Source organism: Grus americana, chromosome 3 (genome assembly GCF_028858705.1).
Source record: "Grus americana isolate bGruAme1 chromosome 3, bGruAme1.mat, whole genome shotgun sequence".
NCBI classification, from domain to species: domain Eukaryota; kingdom Metazoa; phylum Chordata; class Aves; order Gruiformes; family Gruidae; genus Grus; species Grus americana.
This window is the reverse complement of record NC_072854.1, coordinates 80,281,523-80,305,323: the sequence shown is the minus strand read 5'-3', so window position 1 is coordinate 80,305,323 and position 23,801 is coordinate 80,281,523. Positions and strand designations below refer to the sequence as shown.

Sequence of the window (23,801 nt, the reverse complement as noted above, 5' to 3'; positions counted from 1 at the left end):
TTTCCCCTTCAAAATAATTTATGAAGCAGTACCTCTTGGTCTTTTATTTATATAAATTATACAACTACTATAGTTTTTTTTAGACAATGAGATGAGTCTGTATTTAGTACTTCAATCATCGTTCGCAGGGTTGGAAAAGTCTCTGATACTGATGGTAGGCTTTTGTAAGAAGGTGAAATACTGAAAGAGGAGAAAAAAAAGAAAGTTATTTATCTTTTGCTGAGTTTTATGAGTTACCTGAAAGTTACCACATTAGCTTATACTTCTCTTCATCCCCTTCTCCAACAAATTTGGGACCTGAAGTGAAGAATCTGTTGCCCACAACCAGCTCTTGCTTCTCATATCTCCTCACTCACTATACAGGATGAAAATGACGACTACATAAAAGGGCATTCAGAAGTGGCAGAAGTTAAAGCAAAATTTTACTGCTTTAAGTCTTCAAGCCTTACTCTACCTTACCCGCTATTATTCTTCTACCACAGATAAATTAGCCACACAGGTCAATTACCTTCATACTATCATTTCAAATCATTTGGGCTGTGGTTCTACAGATATTTTTCTCACCATCAAGCAAAGCCAACTTTAGCATTTTCTCTATTCTGGCTCATTTCTCACCCATTATACACCTCTCCTTTGAGCCAGCAATACTATCAGTGGGACTATGCTATGAAATAGTCTCAGTTAAAAATAAATTTTGGTTTTGGGAAGGTTATTTTTAACACAAATCAGTTTCCTGATCTGGTTTGCTATGGATTCCCACAAATTTTAACAGTACAACTGAGAGGGTCAGAAACACATAGGTAGGGTTGAAATGGCTTAAGCTGACTTTGCTCCCAAGACAGAAGTTCCCCTTTGGGAAAAGTATGTCTTAAAAAAAGAAAAAAAAAAAAAAAGAAAAAAGGAGACATGAACAGAGGATTAAGAAAGAAGTTGAGTATATAAATTGGGAGATTTACAGTAAAAATTGTGGGAGTCATAAATATTTTATATTTCCAAGACAACCAAGTCACAATATTTGTGCAGACTACTTTTAATAAAAACCACAACTTGCTACACTGTAGTTTAAAAATATCACTCCTTAAATGCTGAATTTGACTGCATTTACATGTAGATTTTTAGCCTGAGTCTGATAAAGATGTCCTTGAGTCTTCTTAATAGCCTTCTTCATTTAGGAAGAGATTTTATAGTCTAGTGAAATTCACCAGCCTGAGAACCACTGAGAATGAAGTTAAACAACACTAATCAGTATGAGACATTCAGCACTAAGACCAGCTGCAGAGTTCCTCAGGCTCTCAGAGCATCTCAGGTTGGACCAAACCTCAGGAGATCTGTGATCCAACATCCTGCTCAAAGCAAGGTCAATTGCCAAGTCAGACCAGCATGTCAGGGCTTTATCCCGTCAGGCCTTGAAAATTTCCAGGGACAGAGACTGCACAGCCTCTTGGGGGGTCTCAGGATGAAAAGATTATGCTCAGTCTGAATCTTGTTTCAACTCATGTGTGTTAAAAAAAAATGCATGAGTTGATAAAAATGGTGAATAAAAAACTGGCTGAATGGCTGGGCCCAAAGAGTTGTGGTGAATGGAGTTAGATCCAGGTGGTGGCCGGTCACAAGTGGTGTTCCCCAGGGCTCAGAACTGGGGCCTGTTCTCTTTAATATCTTGATCAATGACCTGGACGAGAGGACTGAGCGCACCCTCAGTCAGTTTACAGATGACATCAGGTTGTGCGGGAGTGTTGATCTGCTTGAGGGAGGAAAGGCTCTACAGAGGGATCTGGACAGGCTGGATTGATGGGCTGAGACCAACTGTATGAGGTTCAACAAGGCTCAGTGCTGGGTCCTGTACTTGGGTCACAACAACCCCATGCAGTGCTACAGGCTTGAGGAAGAGTGGCTGGAAAGCTGCCTGGCAGAAAAGGACCTGGGGGTGTTGGTCGACAGCCGGCTGAACATGAGCCAGCAGTGTGCCCAGGTGGCCAACAGCATCCTGGCTTGCGTCAGTAATAGTGTGGCTAGCAGGACTAGGGAAGTGATTGTTCCCCTGTATTCAACACTGGTGAGGTATCACCTCGAGTACTGTGTTCAGTTTTGGGCCCCTCACTACAAGAAAGACATCGAGGTGCTGAAGCGTGTCCAAAGAAGGGCAACAAAGTTGGTGAAGGGTCTAGAGCACAAGTCTTACGGGGAGCAGCTGAGGGAACTGGGGTTGTTTAGCCTGGAGAAAAGGAGGCTGAAGGGAGACCTTATGACTCTCTGCAACTACCTGAAAGGAGGTTGTAGCCAGGTGGGTGTTGCTTCAAGTAACAAGTGATAGGGCAAGAGGAAATGGCGTCAAGTAGCGCCAGGGGAGGTTCAGATTGGATATTAGGAAAAATTTTTTTCACTGAAAGGTTTGCAAAGCACTGGAACAGGCTGCCCAAGGAACTGGTCGAGTCACCATCCCTACAAGTATTTAAAAAAGACATGTAGATGTGGTGCTTAGGGACATGGCTTAGTGGTGGACTTGGCAGTGCTAGGTTAACAGTCGGGCTCGATGATCTTAAAGGTCTTTTCCAACAAAAATGATACTCTCATTTTATGTTACCTTTTGTCCTCCCACCAAGCGCTGCCTGGCTCCATTTTCTCAATACTCACAGTACTGCAAAGCTGCTGTTAGGTCAAAGCTTTCTCTTCTCCAGGCTGAAGAAGCCCTATTCACTCTTGCTAAGGCATGTGCTCCAACTCCCTGACCATCTTGGTGACTCTCTACTGAATTTGCTCCAGTTTATAACAGTCTTTACTGCAGCTGCTCCCAAACTGGATGTAGTATTCTAGATGTGGTCTGAAGTGCTGAGTACCCCTTAAATCTGATTATCCAAACAGCTTTTTATCCATCTAGCTGTCCATTCCAGACCATAATGTGCTATCTTGGTATGAGAGCATTGTGGTAGTCCTTGCTCAAGTGAAAATAAACATCAATTGCTCTCTTCTCATCCCCAAATCTAGTTGTTTTATCACAGAAAGCAATCATATTGGGTCACACAACGTTTGGTAAACCCATGTTGACTGTCTCCAGTTACCTTCTCCATCTACCCTGAAATGCCTTCCTACAGGACTCCATCAGGGACCAAAGTGAGGCTCACCAGCCTATAGTTTCTCTGGGTTGTCCTTCTGGCCTTCTTGAAGGTGGATGCAAGATTTCCTTTCTTGCAGTCACCAAGAATGTCCCCTGATGTGCACAACCTTTCAGAGATTATAGATGGCCTTGTAAGGACATCGGCCAGTTTTCTCAGCACCCTTTAAGTATCCTGACCCTGACTTGAAGGATACTAAAACTGGTTTTGTTGTTGGAACAATTTTAAAGATTTTGTATAGGGAATATCCACTAAGAGACAAATCAAGTGCACCAGATTCATAACACTGACAAGGAATTAATTCAGTATTCAAAAATAAATTCATGTGAAAAATCAAAATTTTAAAGCATTATACAAAAGTCACGCAGTTGTAAGTAAATAAGTAACATCATTCTCCATATTCAAAACTTCCATCTACTTTGAAAATATTTATTCTCCAAATTAAAATAGTACTAAAGGATAAGTAAATGACTTTTGATATATAGTTTGAAGAGATCCATAAGAAGGGGATTTGTTCACTCAATTGCCAGATTTACTAATGATAAAAAAATAACAATGAAAAGGCAAATTTGATCACTAGACAAAATGAAGAAAACATGAACCCAAATAATTTTCTCAGAGGATTACACTCACATAACTGCATGTCTAGACTACTAATTGCTCTGTTAGACTAGAAATAAAATACCATGTTTGTAAATTCAAATCTTGTCTTATCAATTCCTAAACAGTGTTAAAAAATACACTGAATCATTTACTAAACTCATAATTTGTAAGTAACACTTTTAGTATAGGTTTAAATTTTACATATAAAGTCTTTCATATTTTATTTCCCCCTCCATTTGAACAAGAAGATTTACCTTTTTAGATTCATCCAGCTCCTTGCTATTTTGCTAAAAGCTTCAGACCCTGGTGCTGTCATTGCTTCAAAATCAACCAGCTGTAAATGCAAGAAAATAGACAAGATCTTAAGAAGTTAGAGAAGTTTTAAGTTCTCTAATTTCAAGAAGTTAATCCTCAAATATTCTCAATGTATAAATTCAACTTTAAAAACATATCCTGCCTTTGTGACAAAATCTAGTTAGTTATTTTTTTATCTCTTAACAAGATGTTTATACCAATGAGTCAGTGCCAGAAAATATTGACTGTCTTCAGCCCTTTATTACAATGTCCAAATAAAATGGGGATATTTCTCATTTCTACATACTGTATTCTGCAAAATATTGTATCACATAATTGGTAGATTTATATTGGACTTTCCAGGCATTCTGTATTCCTTCTTCTGACAGTGGGTTTTCAGACAAGTTTGACTACATATTGCCAAGAACTCTGTGCAACTTGGTATGTACAGCTGAAAATAAGTTTTCAGCAAAACAATGTTCAGTCAATACCATTGGTTCAGTAGTACTGAGACATTTAAGCTGATATGTTTGTGCTTCAGTGAACTTTGGCTGAATTCAAGGGTTATGAGAGCATGCTACCTATATTCCTGGTGTCCAGACTACTTAGTCCCTCATCACCAGTTTGGAAGTCAGCATGCAGGCCAGGCACTAAAACACTCTGTGGGTTTGCACACCCCACCACAACCAACACTGGAAGCTACACTGGCCGTGGCTACTGACTGACCTGCCAGGCAATAACAGGGCTCTTGACTACTGAACATCTTTGTCTTCAGAGCAGCCTGATAATACATACTGATAATGCATGCTGTCATAAGCTTGGGACCAGATATACCCTTCTAAGGAATCGGGGGGCGGGGGGGGGGGGGGGGGGGGGGGGGGGGGGAGATAAAAAAAGATATCCCAGTTTCATTCAGCTGGGGAAAACAATTTCTTCCAGCTGGTGAAAACTTTTCTAAAATACTGGTTTTTTCCAATTCAGGCACTCTGTTTCAGGAAAACCCCTCAAATGTAAAAGTGTCCCCAAAGCTTCCTCTAAGTCAGAAATCCCGCTTTTTAGTAATCCTGAAACTCTTCTTGCTTGCATACAATCAGTAAGCAAAATGCACTACCCTATTAAGTCCTAAGATGATGCATAAGAAAACCCACATAAGTCTTTTACCTTAGCTTGAACTCCCACAGAACAGTGAAGTTACCAGCTTAATGACATACTGAAAAGGAAGCTTTCTTGCTACTAAGCAAGTGAAGTTTGCTCTTAAAAGCTACTAGGAGTTCATTATACTGAACAACTTTGATTCTCACTGGAATTTTACTGATTCTTTTGGCAATAGGTTAGAGAGAGATGTGCTCTCCTTTCATGCTGAAAAGGTAACACAGCTAACAGACCAATAGTTGAATAAAGGGAAACCCTTTATTGAACAAAGTGGTATAATATTCAAATGTAGTCACTTAAAAACTAGAACTTATTTTAAATTAAGCAGAATACAGAGAGGGAAGAGAAATCAAGAGAAGTTGCAAATACATTTCTGCTTACCAAGCCCTAAATGCTCTGGAATACATTGAGGGCAAAGACAGAAAATTTTTGCTGTTTGCCATAAGAGTCACTAATTCTGCCCAAGTATTCTCAGAACCATTCTCAAAGAAAGCTGGAAAGAGTAGCTCAGCACACTAGAGATGCTTCGGTTACAAATATGTCATTATTGTGGGGGACAAACTGCTACAATTTGACTAACCACAATTATTGCACATACTACCTCTAAATCTCACCTGCTGTCAGAACAGTAATGAAATTTTCAAAACTCTCCCAGGCTGCAAGACACCACAGTACGCAGCTAACCCATCTCCAGTAAACCAGCGTGCAACTTCTGTTCATTCTTACAGCTCCTTCCTCATATTTACAAGTATTACTTCATCATGACTGAACCAGTCTATTCTGATACTTGCCTTGCCTTTAGGGATTTTTCCTGATACTTCTTTTCCACTTGCCATTAGCGCTCCCATGATCACTGAATAAGCTATCACACTTAAAAAAAATAATCAAAACCCACAAATAAGTATAGTAAAAGTCTTTCCATAATGTTAGACTACAAAACAAATAAAATACAGTACTGTTTCATAGAAGGCTAGTACAAATTACTGTGCTAGTTACTTTATTTTAGAAGTAAAAACAAGTACGAAACACTTAAAAAGTGAAATCGCCGTTACTTTCCAATGTCACTGGAATGAAGTTATGATCCTATGGAGTTTAACTACTGAAGAGCACTGTTTCTAATGTAGCCAGAATTGTAATTTTAGACTTAAGAACTCATAAGTCTCCACAGAGCTGAAAACAAAGCAAACTCCTGTTCCCAGGAAACTTAGTTGTAGCCCAGAAGAGTTTATGAACTCTACTGCAACAGAGCTAGAGGCACTGTAAAGCCGTTCAGTTACTTAACTTTATTTTTTTAGATTTAACTTAATTTTTTTTATTGTGAAACTCAGACAGAATTTCTGTTAATTTTTACATTCTGTAAGATAAAGTCAAAGTCTGATTATAAAAATGAAGTCTCAGGATTTTTAAAATTTTATTTTCTACTGAACTGTGTTTAATAAGCTTAAAGATCTTAAGTGCTTTGTGGAACAGACATTCATAATAGTCTTAGATGTAGCCAAGTTTGAATTAAAATTTCACGTGAAGAGACCTGCAACATGTGGGACTTTATTCTAGAGTTTCATTTGTTGACCCTAACAGTTGCAATAAATTACTAAAATAATATTTTAGTGTATTTTATTAAACCAAGTTATCACAAAGTATATTTCATCTTAAATACATGTTTTGGTAAAGTTTGAGTGAAATTACAGTGGTGTAACATAATATAGATTAGGAACCCAAGCATTACAATTTAAAAATGACACTTCTCAATCTGTGAGCTGAAGTCTATAAATACAGACTACTCATCATTTTAAATATACATGCAGCTATGAATAGTTACCATCAGCAATTACAAACTAGCTTTTAAAACAGTACTAAGTCAGTACCCATCATTATAGCAGCACAAAATGTGAGACTCTGCAGGACACACTGCTCAACCCAGAACTTTTTAAGCTCTTTTTATATTAAAAAAAAATATTAAGATACTGCAACACGTGGACATTTTACAGCTTGCATCCAAGATAACAGACATGATAAAGACAATCACTAACCTAGATCCTCTTGAAAGTGGCATTAAATTATAGAAGTAATAAACTAATGACAGGATCAAGTTGCAAACAGCATCTACTTCCTAAGCAAGAGGGAAAAACAAAAGTGAATTAAAGATAGTTTCATAGTCAGATAATACCATATAAAGGAATACATATTGGAAAGTCTTACAGTACTGTGATTATTTTTTAAAAGAACCATTTCAAATGTGAAAAATGTCAATCTGAGAAGTTGAAGTCTGATTAACAGATGTTTAAGCAAATTATTTTGTTATACTTTTAAAATTTAGGTGAAACACAGTTCATCTACGTTGTGTTAAAGAATGAAAAACGGAAAGCACAAGCTCAAATACAGTCAGCTTCTCATTGCAACACAAATCAACACAAACACAACTCTAGTGCTTCTCAAGAATTCGTGCTACTTCTCATCTTATATGTAGCCACCGTGAGCTGAATCCTAAGTAGTGCTTATAAGGATGATGAAACAGTGAACACAGGCTCATGAGAAAAATAAAGAAAATAAGGAGTGGAGGTGGGGAGGAAAGAATGAAAAAAAAAAAGGAACAGACTGTGATATTGAGACCTTGTCTGGACACTCTCTATTACTGCAGCAAAGCATAGCAAGTTTTAAAGTAACAGATAGAATGATGGCAACTTCTTACGGTATTTGTCATAATTGAGTTTAAGCAAGCAGTTGGTTTTATTACTTAAGATCTCTGTCAAAAATTATTAGAACAGTGACTGTTAAACAGAAGGTATAAACCCACAGTAGAATTTCATCAAGGAATTAATCATTTCCATTAAAACAGCCTTACCCCCAGCTCTGCAGACAGAATTAGAATTTTTCCTTTAGCTGTTAAATCCTTATATAGTGCATCTATTTCTGCGTGATACAGCTGTGTTCTCTCTTCTGTTGTCTGAGTTTCTACCGAAAATAGTATGTTCCCCACTCTATCAAGTAGATGAAAAAAAAAAGTAAGAAATTTTTTGAACAGAACTTGATGCATAATCTAATATTCAGGGTAAGTTACAAATGTACTACAGTTAAATATTACATCGTAACCTTCTTCCTATATTTTTTCCTTAAGCAGGAGATTATGTGGATTGCTCTCCTTTTAGTTAAAATAAATAAAAACATCACTGAATTAAAAATGTTTTGTCACATTGTAAGTTTGTCTGAAAGAAGACAAAGATTGCTGTCTAATCACAAATGAAGTATTTCCATTGAAGAATAACTAACAAGCATCAGTGTTTCTCTTAAAAGGTAGATAAAAATAAGAAATATGAAATTTTTAAAATATCTTCATGGGCTTCAGATTTTTGTATAGAATGTAAAGTGTAGTTTTGTTAACTTTTAAACTACCAAAATGGAAATGTTTTGGTATAAAAAGCATAGTTACAAACTATGGATCAAAACAAACTGACTGATACAGAACAAAGTTAGACCATTTTACTGACACCAAAATGTTTTCCCCAAAACCATGAGGCCATATATTTACTGCTATTTCACTGTATATAGGCATACGATTTAGTACATAGAATTCAAAACCAAGAGATAAGTTAACATTTTAGAAAAGAAGTTTGGCTTCCATGCCACTCATCAGAAGCACACAAATTTTGGGAAAAATTCCAATGCACAGAATTTTAAATCCCATAAGCCAAAGTTTTTAGTTAGTAGTAGGACAGAGCTTCTGAGCTTCAGATTAATGCTCATTCTTCAGGAAGACAAGGAGCCATAAAGTGAGAAATCTACTATCTCACCCAAAGAGTGGCCCAAAGCCTCCTGAATGTATCCTCATACATTCCGGTACTATTTAAATTGGTATTTCCAGATAGAAGATCTGCAAACATCTCAAAAATAAACATAAAAAAAGGCCAAAAATCCAAATAGAAAAGAGTCTCCTCCATTCTTAGATTATAGAAATTTCCACTCCATTCAGGACTTTTCAATCACCATAACAGATAAGGTCTCACAACAGGAAATGTATTTAGCTATGGATAAAGACTGAGGTTTTTGAGATTTTTCTCCTTTAGGCATTTTTATAGTCTAAGATGAATAACAAGGTGTCTCTTCATTTTTGTGCTATATGCTAGAGAATCATATCTCAACTGGGCCTACTCCATCAATGTTATCCATATTCCCTCTTTGTTAGGGAACACAACAGGAATCAGAAGTCCTCGAACGAATTTTTTAGTTATTTACAAAAATGCCACTAGTGAAAAACCAAAATCCACTTTATGCAAGTAGAACTGGCATTTGAGAAGATGAATTGCTAGTATTTCATCATTACTTAATGTACCTGAACCCCTGAAAAGAGCAAACATACTTATCTCCTGTTATTGTAATTGTGAACCCATCATATTCTTTCCCTTGATCCTTGAGGCTGGGGACTTTTGTGTTCACAGTAAACCCATCTCTTGTTTTACTGTTAAACTGCTTTCAAAAGAAAAAAATATTAGAGTGAACAGAGACAGATTGCCTAGCTATTGTTTTGAAACACATAAAATACATGGAGCAGAAATGAAAACGGACAGACTGAAGGAACAGGACAAAGTTACTGTCAACTACATTATTTCATTTATCCTTTATTTCCTACTGAATGGAAATCATAAATACTGAATGAGGCATATTAACATTCAACTTTATACAGCAAATATAAAGTGGAACTGTTTATGAAAAGCAACTGTACAAAGCAGTTAAAGTTGTACAGATTTCTCCCCAAGTTGCATGTTGATAATAACCTCTTGGTGTAACAACGTAAATGCAAAAGCAGGAATTTGAGAGCCTGTTTTATGTTTACGCTAAGAAGTAGCTGCATTAGTCTAAGTGTGGATTCCAGAATAGAGCTCACAGCAACAATTCCTTAACTGTGATACAGTTTCAATGTTTATCCTCATCAGAAGGAAAAAAATATCACAAAGTTTAAGAATTTTACAAAGCTACATTATCTAAGTGTAATACTGTAGCCAAAGAGTTGCATAAACCAGGCAAAACTGTATTTAAGTAAAGCCAAAAGCCCAGCTTTTGACATACAACATTCCCCAGCTACCCAAATAACCAAACTACATCAGTATTAGCAGACATTCATTTTATACAGGCACTATTAATGACTATTATGCAATAGTGTTGAATGAATTACTCAGGCAATTATTTATTTTAAGATAGAACTTGTGATCCAGGACGTTTTGTTTAAAGACACTGCATTTATTTTAAAGAAACAAATCTAAAAGCCTCTCATGAGAAACAGCATTCCACTTTGATACAATTTGGAATGGGATACAGGAAATTCAAAATTTGCAAAGAGCAAAATGTACAGGTTATGAAAACCAGGAAAAATATTTGCTGCCAGTTGAGACATTTATTTTGAAATAAGTCATGTAGAGTCCACTCTGCTCATATACTTTCATCATCCTTTTGGAGTAACCTATATTTTTAACTCCGCTAATAGCATTTTTTCTGGCCTACAATTCAACAGCGGCCATATTAGGTGCTCTACAGGGCCCTGTTTGCACATTTGTGTGTCAGTAGGGAACACTTAATTGTCTATCCACCCCAACATCTACTACCTCTTCACCACAACTTTTTGTTTAGGTTCAGTTAGTATCCACTTGGCTTCATCTTTCAAGGCCAAGAACAAGACAGCAATATAAAAAGGACCTCCAAAATAATGGTATGTTCTTTGAATACACTTATATTAGCAAAACATATATAAAAAGAAACCCAACATAGAAAAATGTAGTGCCTGAGCCATGTAACTTCTGTAAAGATAACTGTAGTGCACAAGTGAGTTAGCACTACTACCATGAACAAACCCAGTCGGTCTATCAGTAGTAGGAGCAGGAATGTATCTTCAGGGAGCTCTGTTCTACAGCAATCCATCAGCTTTGCTTAGACATGAAATTGCAATGTGGACACACCCGATAAGAAAGCAATGAGTTTGTCTCTAGAATAACCATTTCTTCCCAAATTTTATTCTATTCTAAATAAAATCCTGTCCAATCCTTTAAAAAGAAATACTCTGTAACAGCATTTCCCTTGAACCAAATACTTACACACTGCTCATCCTAAATTAATTCAGGGGAGTGGGGGAAGACCTGTTACTTAAACCCAACTCTAGCCTTACTACTTAAGAGTATAAATCATTTTATACACAATATATCTAAAGCCTTTCTATGAAGGGCCACCACCAGCAAGAAGAAAACCTGCTGGTTTCCCCACTCTTTTTCTGACACTCTTCCAAAGCAAAACCATGTAAACCAGTATTTCATTTCAGATTAGCTATCAGTCACTAAGGGCAACTATTCCCCATTTCCCCCTGCCAGCCCCACCACGTACGGACCTGTACCAATGAACCCAAGGTAAAAAGAGCTTCCGTGTTCCTAATCTTTCAGAGACACATCTTCAGTTTCTTCCTTCATACTGTACAGGCATACTGTGAGCTCATCGTGGGGGACCTGACAACAAACCCTCCAGGCTGATAAGGCTGGCTTCAAAAAGAACTACGTTAAACATTTTGTTTTCCTGTCATTTCTTTACCAACTCACAGCTGGGCCAAGACTTTCAAATACACATCACGTGTCTGCATATATCAAAGGGAAGGTTATACCCTACATATGCAGATTTGAAATAACCTGAGTTAGTGTTTCCAGTTACTCATTTTAGGCTTATACACAATGGTTATATTCTGAGGAATTGTATATCTCCCGGAATACATTTTATTATTTTTATCATATTTTGAAGTTTTTCTTTAATTTACCTTCATTATGGGAAGAAGATCTTCTACTTTATGTACCTTTTCCAAAGCTTCTCGAACCTCTAATAGTCCTTTTGGATTATTAGCACTGGAAAAAAATTAAATATGGAATCGTAATGGTTGAACACATGTAGCACTTCTGGCAATCCATCGAGCTTTAACCTAATTAGCCATAGTGGAATGAGTTATTGAAAGTTAATTATTTCTTTTCTGAAAAATAGTTCCTTCATACCTGGCCACATGCTCTCCTATTCTTCAAAAAGTAATTTCCTCCTATATCAGCTCAGCTTATTTTTTTCAACTTCAAACCTCAACTTCAAGTTTATCTTACTCATTTGATATTGGGTACTCTAAAGCATTAAACAGTGTTTGCATGAGTGCGTGGGCAGCAGGTTGTTGTTGATGAAGAAAGATGGAAGAAAAATACAGTTAATGTTAGAAATATTCTCAAAATATATGCATCTGTGTAGCCTCAAAGGTATGTAAATACTACAGATGTAGGCACAGCTGGACCATGAAGAAACATATTGAACTAGTGCTCTAATATTTATTAATTTCTGTACACTCAGATTTTAAAGAACAGAATTATTCTAAAAATCACAGCACAAATTGCTCTGGTTTAAGGTCAAATGCTGCTGGCTCTGAAAAAAACTTTCTCCCAGTAGAGGAAAGACCTCCCAGTTACTACAGAACTTACGTATCTTCAGTAACTATCAAATTTTCTAACACTTAAATGTTTTCAACTCTTAGAAGGATTTTCTGCACTTTCATTTTTTGATATTTAAGTAGCATAATGCAATTGAAAAACAGAACTCAATATTTAATAAAACTTACAAGGCCAAAGCAAAATTAGAGGGTTTAAAGCTAAGAGAGTTTCTTAATTTTTAACATTATCAGAACACTGTTGCCACAAGTAAGCCACACATGGGGAAGAGATGTTATTCATTAAAAAAAATGATCAAAGTTTGAAACAGATGCCAACATCAATTTTCAGATTACCTTTAGTCACATTCTTTCATTCAAGATTCTACAACTGTCTTCTGTTCCAGGACAAAGTCTACCAACCCATCTACATAACAGGTAGTAAAGATTCTCTGCTCTTTTAAAACTACTTGTCAAACACCAGTTTTAATTAAAATTACCTTCCATATCTGCTTTTCTGTTTTTTCCTCACTCCTACTATTCAAGAAATTTTTTCTCAATATTCAGATAAACTGCACTCTATTCTATCAGAAGGAAATCTAACTTCTTTAATAAATCTTATTTTTCAAATTAATTGAACCCCACTCATGTCAAAACTGTGGGTACAAATTCCACAGTTACTAATTTCTAGCTATACTGTAATTCACAATGTTTTTTCCTATTAGTTTAAGTTTCTTTACAAGGCAATGAACAAGATTTTGCATTTCCAATAGGAAATAAGACAATTATAGATACTAAGAAAACTAGAGCTTACTAAAATTAAGAAAATATCCCTCAGACTTTCCAGAATGAATATTGTGTAAGTTTCAAATCAGTGTTACCAGGGGACTGAAGGGGGGGAAAAAAAAAAGAAATCAGTAATTTACCCATGATAAACAAGGATCCTGTCTTTGATAAAATGAAGAATTTTCTCAAAATATTCCAGGTACCGCATGTTAATGACCTGTCCCCTACAAAGAAAAGGAAAAAAGGTTTTTATAAAGTCTTATTTTTAAACCCAGCATTCCAGGGCTAAGACACAAATATCACTCATTAATATTTGACAGAATTTTATTCATAGATGCTTTGTAAATTTAAGGAATGAACTAGAGGTTTGTCTGAATTGGTAAATTGCTCATCCCCCTTTTTGAATATAGGTTCCATAGTGAACTTGCAAAAGCTCACGTATCATTAGTGTTGCTGTTCTCTGATAAACTACACTTCATGCATATTTCCCCATTTTCAGTGTGCCCACATCCAGTAAATCTTATCTCTATGACAATTATCAATTTGTACAAGGACATAATCTTTCTTAGTCACTTACACTCATAGATCTTGCAGAACTAGGAGAGAATTCTCAATCTGCACGTTTATTTACTTTGAGAACCAACACTCTCCAGTTTATGTATTTGCCAATATATTTGCTGATCTGCTCTGACAGGCCACATACATTTTTCTTTATTCACCTATGTCCCTCTATATTGAAGTAATTTTGCTTTGACTCCTAACAGTTACAAGTAGTAACTGTTAAACAAAAACATCAAAAAGGTCTTGTTTTTCCCTTGGACTACTAAGGAAAAAAATATACATTAAAAACTTGGTAGAAACCTGCTAGGATTATAACCACTCTGAGAGGAGAAATTACATACCATTATTGCATTTGTAGGAGTCCTTCCTCTTCTCCCAGTCTACAAAACAAGATTTTATAAAGCAAACGTTATCGCGCTCTGAGGAAGCAAAACCACTGTCAATCACAGGAAGGTGTGTACACCTAGCTTTTTTCCCCACTCTAAGTGATTTTCAGCAGCTTAAGTCCCTGTCTAGTGTCGATAGTCTCACTTTAGTAGGCCTAGTCTCAGAATAATGGCAGAATCAGGCTTTAAAAACCTGAACAGGATAGAATACATATACATATCTGCACATAGGAAAGGGAGGTAGGGAAAGCAGAAGGATGAAGAAAAATCTATATTCATAATTTGCCCTTGTTGTACGTCCCATCATTTTCCATCTGTATGAAAAAAAATAAATCTGTACAACAGGCAGAAGCGTGTCAGTGTAAGGAACTGCATTTTCCTTTAGTGGCACCTTGGAAAATACATCCAAACCATACCTATCATTCTGTAATGCCATCTAGAAGCAGTAGTACCAAGAAAAGACTTTTGGTGGGTGGTCAGAAGTGATTTGTGTTTATTCCCACTCTTTCTCCTCGTTTAATAAATACTACCATCAAGAATTCAAAAGTAGTGGTGTTCAAGAGAATGTCTTAATTTTTTTAATAATCATTAATGTTTAGCTGATACCAAATCCTTGTTTTGCGTATGAAAATAAATTAAGCTTTCAAAAACATTTTCTCTACTTTAAATGAAACTTGGTAGCTTTGATCATTTAAGCCAGAAAGGAGATAAGCCAAAGTCACACTTGTCTATAGATCCATGAAGAAGTAGTGACAGCTAATATATTTGCATCTTGAGAATGCAAAGATCTGGAAGCCTATCAAACATTGTGAAGCACCAGATGTTTCTTATACACCTTTAACAAAAGGTCCCCAAATTTACTCAAAATAAACAAAAATGTTTTTGTTTTCTGACACACTCCAAACATTTTGCCACTCTGGAAAAGAAACTTTAATTCAGCAGTCACTGAATGCTAGTGCCTCCATGCCAAGACATTTGACAGGAATCTCTGAACAATAACGGACTTTAAATGCAAAGAATTCTGAGTAAAGAAAAAGGTTATGTTAATAGCTATCTAATCCAAATATTTGTGCACACAGAAATTCCTGGTGTACTATCTGGACCAAACAAAATCTAGAGACAGTTTGAGCTCAGCGTGACTAGATCTGTTATGAATACTAAAAGAACACCCAACTACTATTGTTACACTTCTCATTTGACTGAAGAGCTTATATCTTTGTATATTTAATAGCCATGAAGGCTGCCATTTGTCAGCCTAAATAATCTACTATTACACCTGGTCTTCAAGTAGCCATGCTACAGAAAGAATTCAGCCTTAGTCATACAGTTATGAGAATAACTTTCAAAACATAAGCCAAATATAAAGCAATGTATGTCTTCCTGAAAAAGTCAAAAGATCATAAAGTGATCTCAGTTATCAACAACAAGGTGTTAGCTACGTAGCCTATTAATATTTTCAATCAGCAGCCAGTTTAGAGCTGAGTAATGCAAGAAGGAGATAATGGATTATACAGATCTGCATAAAGAGTAAATTGTCATTTAGAAATCATAATGGACTAGAGCATGTTTCAAAGTAAAATAAAATAAATTAAAAAACCCACTATTACCACTTAATATATTACTTTCTTTTATCCCTCACCTCATGTGAAATCATCAGGAGGGAATCCAAAAGCAGAAACAAATCACTATGGAAAGCTGACCAGTGAAAGCAGCTATTGCTTGGGATACAGAATGATCAAACAAGTACAGCTTTCCAGAATCAGAAAGGATGTAATCACGATCCAGTACTAAAGTATTATCAACTCCTAAGGCAGTGGTATTTAGGCTGCTTCAAATCTATTGTTCCTTCCAAAAAAAGTGCCAAATCCATAGTTTTCAGAGAACCACTGCCTAGCTATCAAAAAAGCAGGACTAAAATGCTGATGAGATCCCCAAAAGTCAAAGCTGAGCCCACCATTCTGAATGTTCATGAAGCTTATTTCAGATTTCTATGAAATCACCAAAACAGCTGGAACAGTAAGTCATGAATTTTGCTCGCATTCTCTGATGAGAGGAAAACAAGTGCAGTACTTTGGCCAGTGCAAAACAGAGTTGCTGACACAGAGATCCTGTACAGGGACGCATTTCCCCAGATTAATGTTTGTTATTTTCAGCATGGTAATCAAGTGTTGTTACACAAGTGTCCTTCTGCCAGCACAGATCACCTAGAAATTAAGCTTTTACTCTCCTATTTAAAATAAAATCAGGAAAAAACAGATTATGTATGGAATGCATCTTTGTCTCAAAATACAGATGGTTGTGGTTCCTGCTGCATCATATGTGTTATAAGAGAAATGCAGCAACAGCAAAGATGGACAGAGCTTGGAGCCCAAATGTAACATGTGGCTGGAAGAAAGCCTGAGCATAAGACTGTTCAAGAAGCAGCACATCCTGCAAGGCAACTACTGATCTGGATTGGAGTTTAACACTATATTGTAATCACTCCCTAAAGTAAAGTGGAGGCCGCTAGAGTCCATTCCACAGATCGGAAGGGTGTGGACAAATTCTCATTAGCCTTTGTATGTGAACATTAGAATATCACTGTTTTTCTCTGCCTGAAGTAATTCTTGAGAAGGCTTTGCTTCCCTTATCCTCCTTTTTTCCAGACATCATCTCAAAAAAGAAAGAGATATAAAAGCAGAAGGACAGATCAAAGATTCAATACTTCTCATGGTAGAGAGGGAGAAATAAGATGAAACCTGGCTACATACTGACTTACACAAACACACTCTGCTCCTGTGATTGACAGTGATGTTGCCACATTGAGTCTCTCACGTTTCCACCAGTTCACGGGAGGTAGCACTGTCATGACTACAATACCCAGTCTTGCAGCATGGGAGAAGATGGAACGTACAACAGTGGTTGAATCTTTTAAATTTTACCTTTGTTTGAAAGTGCAACTGTTACCTTTCACAAGTTACTTATTTTTTGCTTTACTTTGGCCTGTTTTGAAAACAACAAGAACAACTACATTTTTCCTCTCTACTGTAAATTGCTATTAAAGCTAGTAGAACAGCATTGTTTCATTACTGCTGCCACCACCTTTGAGAAGCAGCATTTGCAAAAATTACAACCGTGATGAATTTAATCTGATTTTTACATTTAAGGTAATTTGGGAATTAAAAACTGCACATAAAAATATGCATCTTCTGGATCTTAGTTAGATCTTGCTATAACTCAGTTGTACAATTGAAATTCAGGAAAAAGAGAAAATGCCATGAGGGAAAATTTGAGGTGCGCAAAACCCAAACATTCCATTAGAAAATATAAAATAAATATTAAAGCAAAATAATAAGCACACATACATTCAATACTGTAATGCACTGTTTCATGAACCATGGGTAAGTTTTAGTACAGTCCCTTTGTGTATGTGGGAAGGCTGTTTGGTAAAGCTCTCATACCTGATTAAGTTAATGTGATTATTGAAACCTCTGCTAAGGCTTCGGGCAGGCATTTGGTCCAACCAAAGCACAGGCTGGTCAGGGTCAGCTATCCTACAAAGACAAAGGACATTAATATTGGCCTACATTTCACTTCATGCAATATTTTTAATTGAGCTTTGTTCACACACAGAATAATTTTAGGCAAAAGTTAGAATTCAGAGATCATAAAAAAGAAAATTTTTCTTGAAACACATGTACGATTTTCATAAGAAAAAACTGAACTCATAAGCATTTTATGTTGCTAGGGTTTAAACTGTTAGTCTTTGTTAGCCTAAGCTGCAATGTATCCTACGGTCTTTCACAGCTTTGCCTCAACCAGAAAATGCTATTCCCAATTCTTTCCCTCTTAAAAAAAAGAGGAAAAATGGAGTACTTTCAAAAGTATGCTCCTTGTACCTAAACCATCCTTCTCTTTTATCAGAACACTTTCTGGTTACAGAGCGGTAGCAAGCGTTCATTTTCTCCTCTGACTCCAGCCCTTCGGTTAACTGACTCATGAATCATTATTACAACCAACATAAGGCTTGTTCTCTCTCTTCTTTTACCATTACCTTCGCCACTTCACAGCAATATCAAACATATCTCTCCACTGCATCAGTCTGGTTTTTCCATTCATCCGAACCTTTGAGTTTGCCCAAGTCCGCTGCACAGCTTGCATTACTTCTAGAGTGGCCAATCCCATTGCTGGGGGGGGAGGGGGGAGGTGGAGAGAGGGACAAACACCACAAACAGAAAACCAATTACAGCCAAACACTTGTTGTTGTACAGATAGGAAAGTTATGTATTTACAGGAAAAGAATTGCCAACTTCAATAAAATCTGGGAGATCATGATTTCTAGTCCCCAATTAGGTCAAAAAACTGCTGACATAATGATTATTTTAAACTTTTAATCTGATTTTAAATGAACAGAGCATAAAATTAATTTGCAGACAGCAAAAGGTATAGCATTAAATTATCACCACACTAATTTCTCCCCCACACACACTCAAATTTACAGAGCATTTTCAGTGTACCTCTATGTATTCTTTTATTTGGAAGAAATCCTGGTGTCTCATACTGCATCATGGAACCCAGATGATCAGCTACACATATGAGTTCTTGCACCTCAGGCTTATAGCTTTCAAAACTCTGAAATAACACATCTCTTACAGAGGAGAAAAACATGCATCAGACATAACTCAGCAACAGAAGTCCTGAAAGTTACAACACAGATTTGTTTGTCTGATAATCAATACCATTTGTGTGAGAAATACTTGAAAGCAGTATACAGAACACTCAAGCCCACTGAACAGAGTACATGGCAGTTACACTCAGTATCTCAAATGAAATCCTGGTCTTACTGAATTCAATGGCAGATCTTATTACTGTCACTACCAGTATTTTACCTTCAGACTTGCTCATAATAAGCGATACTAAATAAAGTTCACAGATAATACATTATCCTTGAATGTTACACTCACCCTGAGGAACTTTAACACTAAGAAAAGACTATGTATTGAAACTGGAAGCCTTATTCCCTAACTTCTCCCATAATTCTGTAAAAGCTGCTTGTGCTAAAAAGATGGATTCTATTCCATATACACAAAAGCCATAAATTTTAACTCAGCAATTTTTTACATAAAGTGAATAAATGAAAATATATCTAGAAACTAGTTTACAGTAGGAGAAATTATCTTTCCTTTAGCTATATATTTTTGAAGCCTGTTCTAATAATTCCCCTGCTTTGTTGACTGAAATCACCCTCCTCCTAAAATACTGGTTATCTAAATTACTCCAGAGAATAATTTTTTCCCAGTGAAACCCAGCTGCCATTAAAAAATTATTAAGTATCTAGGAAATTACGTGTATAACAATAAAAACTTAACACACAACAAGAAACTGTAATAAGGGTGCTACATAACACTACACTGAGCATCTCACACTTAACTCCTTAACATTAATTGCAAGAAAAAAAGACATAGAATAGTTAATCAGTTATGCCATAAAATATGAAACAACATTATGTGAATATTATTGATGATGTAAAGACAGAAGTGAAGAAAATCATCCTAAGTTTCATTCTTCCTCTTTTATGAACTAAACCACCTCTAATCCCTATGATTTAGAAAAAGATTTACATGCTCAGTGGAATTCCACTTTCATGTAGTGCTGTTATAACGTTTTGGAATAGCACTTTAAAAAGTCAAACAGAAAAAAAAAACATTTGGAGTAGGCTTAAAAAAAAAATTACTCACTTTATATGTGGCTGTAACCCTGGCTGTTCTTCATAATTTTCAATAAGAAAAGGAAGATTTTTGGCCCAGTGGTCCTTGAAATTTCCAGGAAGATCTATGTCAATATTATACTCTGTAAGAGGAGTATCCAAATGCGCATGCAAGTATCTAGAATACTCTGGAGAAAAGAAATAAAATTAGATAGTTTTCATAATCAGACTACTTATGAAGTTACATAAATACAAAACCCGGATTATATGTTTGTCAGTTATCCAACATGACTTTAATAAGTCATTACTCTTAGATAATTTAATTTAGGTACTAGCTAATTTCCAAGACAGAAGCAGGTCTATTTCAACTCATTTGTGGTCCTAGTTTTTAACTGTATAGAATCATAGAATGGTTTGGGTTGGAGGGGACCTTAAATATCATCTAGTTCCAACCCCTCTGCTGCAGGCAGGGACACCCTCAACTAGACCACGTTGCCCAAAGCCTCATCCAACCTGGTCTTAAACACTTCCAGGGATGAACAAATAAGAAACAGTGTACTTTTTTTTTTTTAATCAGACATACTTAACAGTGCTCATGCGAACGTATGATGGTTTCTTTAAAATGGCCATAACGACAAGCATGCTTGCATTTTTGAAGGTTCTTGAAGGATTTAAGAAAATTAAAAAAGAGAAAAACAATTCCAACTTACCTCGGAGGTATTTCACTTTCAGATATTCTGGGCTGGCCTTCTGACCTGGTAGTGGATCATTTAACATAACTTTAGTCTGAGCTTTTATGCCTTCATAAAACTGTCCCATTGCAACATAGCTGAGACCTTTCATGTACTGGCATACTTCATTGTATGGTTCTAGCTGCAGACATCTCTAGGAGATTAAAGGAACAAAGCACCCATAAATCAAGAGAGAGAATCGGTATCTTCAAATAAACTAACCTGTTTGGCCAGAAGACCACATGAAAAGATTTCCTGGTTATTAAGATCCACTTTCATTACAATTTTCTTTCAAATGATGCTGAGCACTTAAATTGCTAGCAAATGTAAGAAAAAAAATATTTTTACCTTCATTAAAGGGGGGAAAAAAAAAAAAGGAACTGCCAGTGCAAACATGCTCTTGATTACACTTTCATTATTATGAAAATAGATCATGTTTGCTCTAATGATATTAGCACTACAGAAGTGTCAACGTTAGTTGAATGAAATTAGACAAAACATAATCCTGACAATATTAGTAACAAGTCACTTTTGGCTAGTTCAACATACATACCATGCCATTTCTTCCATCCATACCTTCACTAGTTCATGCATCAGTACACTACATTAGTCAGCTATTGACTATATGCTAAACACATAGCAACTTCCTATTTATCATTCGGAAATTAATGCTCTGATTCTTCTAGCAATTACATGTCTTGAGAAGAGCATCTCCATCTTAAAAGTTGAAATATCTTTTCAATTAAACCAGTATCTACAAATTGCGTTACAGAAGGTGAATACGTAACAATGCACACAAAGTGTTCTCCTTGGGATAAGCACACACGCACTCAGAAAGGGATGTAATCATTTCCAGATCTTATTTCATTCCTTGTTTTAAGGATATGGACATATGATTAACATATGCCTTTATTGTTCTGTCTACAAAATGAGGCCATTATTCAATGCCAAAGGAGAAAGGTGAGATTTTGTTTACCTGTGGAAACACACACATTTTTACAAGCTCAATCACAACATATTCTGAGTTTTTCAAAGCAAAGAAAATACCACAGAAAAATAAAATAAATATTGGAACTTTCTATACTTAAAATTACAAAGAAAACTATTTTCCTTCTGTCAGATATGGAAAAAACTCTGGGTTTCAACCCAAACTAAAATATTAGCAAGAACACAATTACCAGTTTAAAAAAAAAAATAAAACAAACACACAACACCCCCAAACAAAAACTTCCCCAAAAACATAAAAAATTTCAACCAGAGCTTGGTTTTAGAAAATCATAAAAAGAAGTTGGATGAAGTATCTTAGTTTTAGCAAAACTCCATTTTTGATTAAAAACTGTAAGGTTTTATATATCTTTTAAGACTGACTTCACAAAAAATAATCTTAGTTCAAATACACATACACATTCAGAATGAAAAACTTTGACATTTGTCCATTTTATTGCACTTGTTGAATACTAGTCCTTGTTAAAATATTTCAATGTCGTATTTATTTAGGGCCTGCTTACCTTAAAATTCTTTAGTGCTTCATCTAAGCTACCATGATGATAAAGCATCATTCCTTTGAGCTGTAATGTCTGAACATGATTTTGATTTAGCAGCAAAGCCTTCTGGAAGCTCTCTGTAGCAGCATCAAAGTTGCCAAGTTCTCTAGGCGATTCCATAAATTGGAAAGTGAAGAATATAGAAGACAAGAGTGACAATGAAATTACTTGTTAAAAGTTGTTTTAACGCATCCAAATGGGATATCGTTAAAGGAGAACACAATACTAATGGAAAATTTCTTTAACAAAAGCAGTCATTTTGCAACTCTTCTTCAGTGGTAATAACAGAACAGCTGCACAGAGTTTTTTAGTCCCAGAAACGTGTACTCCGAAATACAACCCCACAAGACCACAAATCTTCAGTGGACATAAACCATAAAAAGACATACCTATGGTACTTCTTCAGAAACTAAAATAAACAAAACTTCCACAGAAAGCATTCTTGGAAAACACTATCTATGACAGGCCTTTTTAACTTCTAAATATAAACATGTTTTTAAAAATATACTAATTACTGAAATGCTGAATAAGAAGAAAGCATATGGTGTTTGAAAGCTGAAAGTAACTAAAAACTTATTGACTGGAATTATTCCACACACAGGACAGCTTTCAGTAAAAATAGCCATGGAGAAACTAGCATGAAAAAAAAATAGAAATAGTACACAACTTAATTCTTCTTCAGTTTTTTTAATCCAGTAGACTGATTTTTTTAAGTTTAAGATCATTAAATTCTTTCCACATTAAATTAGATTAGATGAAATTAATCCAAACAAAAGAAATGCTAGAAAGAACAAACAAGATTTACTAGTTTTAAATACATTTGCCAAAAAGACTTTTTAGACAGAACAGTGATTAACCACAGCTCTAGTTTCAAATAAATGGACAAACACCTAAGTCACTAGATTTGAAGCAGGAATTAATAAGTAAAATGCTCTAACTCATGTTGTACAGAAGGACAAATCAGACTAAGAATTGTCTACTTCCACTATAAAAAGAATTCTCGCAAAGGTATTTAAGCATTGTATTTGAAACTTATTTGATGCAGAAGAAAGAAAATGTGAACTTAAAATAAAAGATTTTTAGAAAGAAGAATTTGACAGCTGACGGTGCCCAGGAGAAATGAGATTATTATTTCTGCCTGTTTTAAGACTTGAGTGTTCATGGGAAAGTAATTCAGACTTATAGTTGGTCACTAGTTACAGTATCCTCAGTTATTAAACAATACTATATTCAGCTTCTGGCCACCTCTATCTGCTGAACATTTAGAAGAGTCAACAGTAATTATGCTTTGTACATTAAGTTCTTCTTTAAAAAAAAAAAAAAAAGGTAGGTTTCTTGACATTCCTTCCCCTATTATTTCCTGACAATCAGAGAACTTCTGGAGGCAGGGGACAGTGAGAGGGAATAAAAGCAACAAATTTAAGCTGATTAGGAATACTCTGGTTAAGTGACTTTTGCTTTGTAAAACAACAATGCAGTGCAAAATGAGATATTTCAAGGCTTGCTTTTTTCTCTCCTTCAA

At 35.8% G+C, this 23,801-nt stretch overlaps 1 protein-coding gene across 4 annotated transcripts in view; it reads right to left on the bottom strand.

Moving 5' to 3' along the window:
• The window catches only part of TTC13 (tetratricopeptide repeat domain 13), a 41,340-nt gene continuing 17,539 nt past the window's right edge, over nt 1-23,801 (bottom strand). For 2 of the 4 annotated variants that reach the window (XM_054822663.1, XM_054822665.1), the window contains 14 exons: nt 22,244-22,385; nt 20,715-20,889; nt 20,036-20,192; nt 18,815-18,945; nt 18,352-18,484; nt 17,759-17,851; nt 13,512-13,595; nt 11,947-12,031; nt 9,517-9,626; nt 8,005-8,140; nt 7,193-7,272; nt 5,954-6,032; nt 3,971-4,050; nt 1-180 (listed from right to left, as the gene is read on the bottom strand). In XM_054822663.1, the coding sequence (XP_054678638.1) occupies nt 57-180; nt 3,971-4,050; nt 5,954-6,032; nt 7,193-7,272; nt 8,005-8,140; nt 9,517-9,626; nt 11,947-12,031; nt 13,512-13,595; nt 17,759-17,851; nt 18,352-18,484; nt 18,815-18,945; nt 20,036-20,192; nt 20,715-20,889; nt 22,244-22,385 (1,609 nt within the window). In that variant the 3' untranslated portion in view covers nt 1-56. The remainder of the gene's footprint in view (nt 181-3,970; nt 4,051-5,953; nt 6,033-7,192; nt 7,273-8,004; nt 8,141-9,516; nt 9,627-11,946; nt 12,032-13,511; nt 13,596-17,758; nt 17,852-18,351; nt 18,485-18,814; nt 18,946-20,035; nt 20,193-20,714; nt 20,890-22,243; nt 22,386-23,801) is intronic. The other 2 variants (XM_054822664.1, XM_054822666.1) reach the window with 1 other exon arrangement.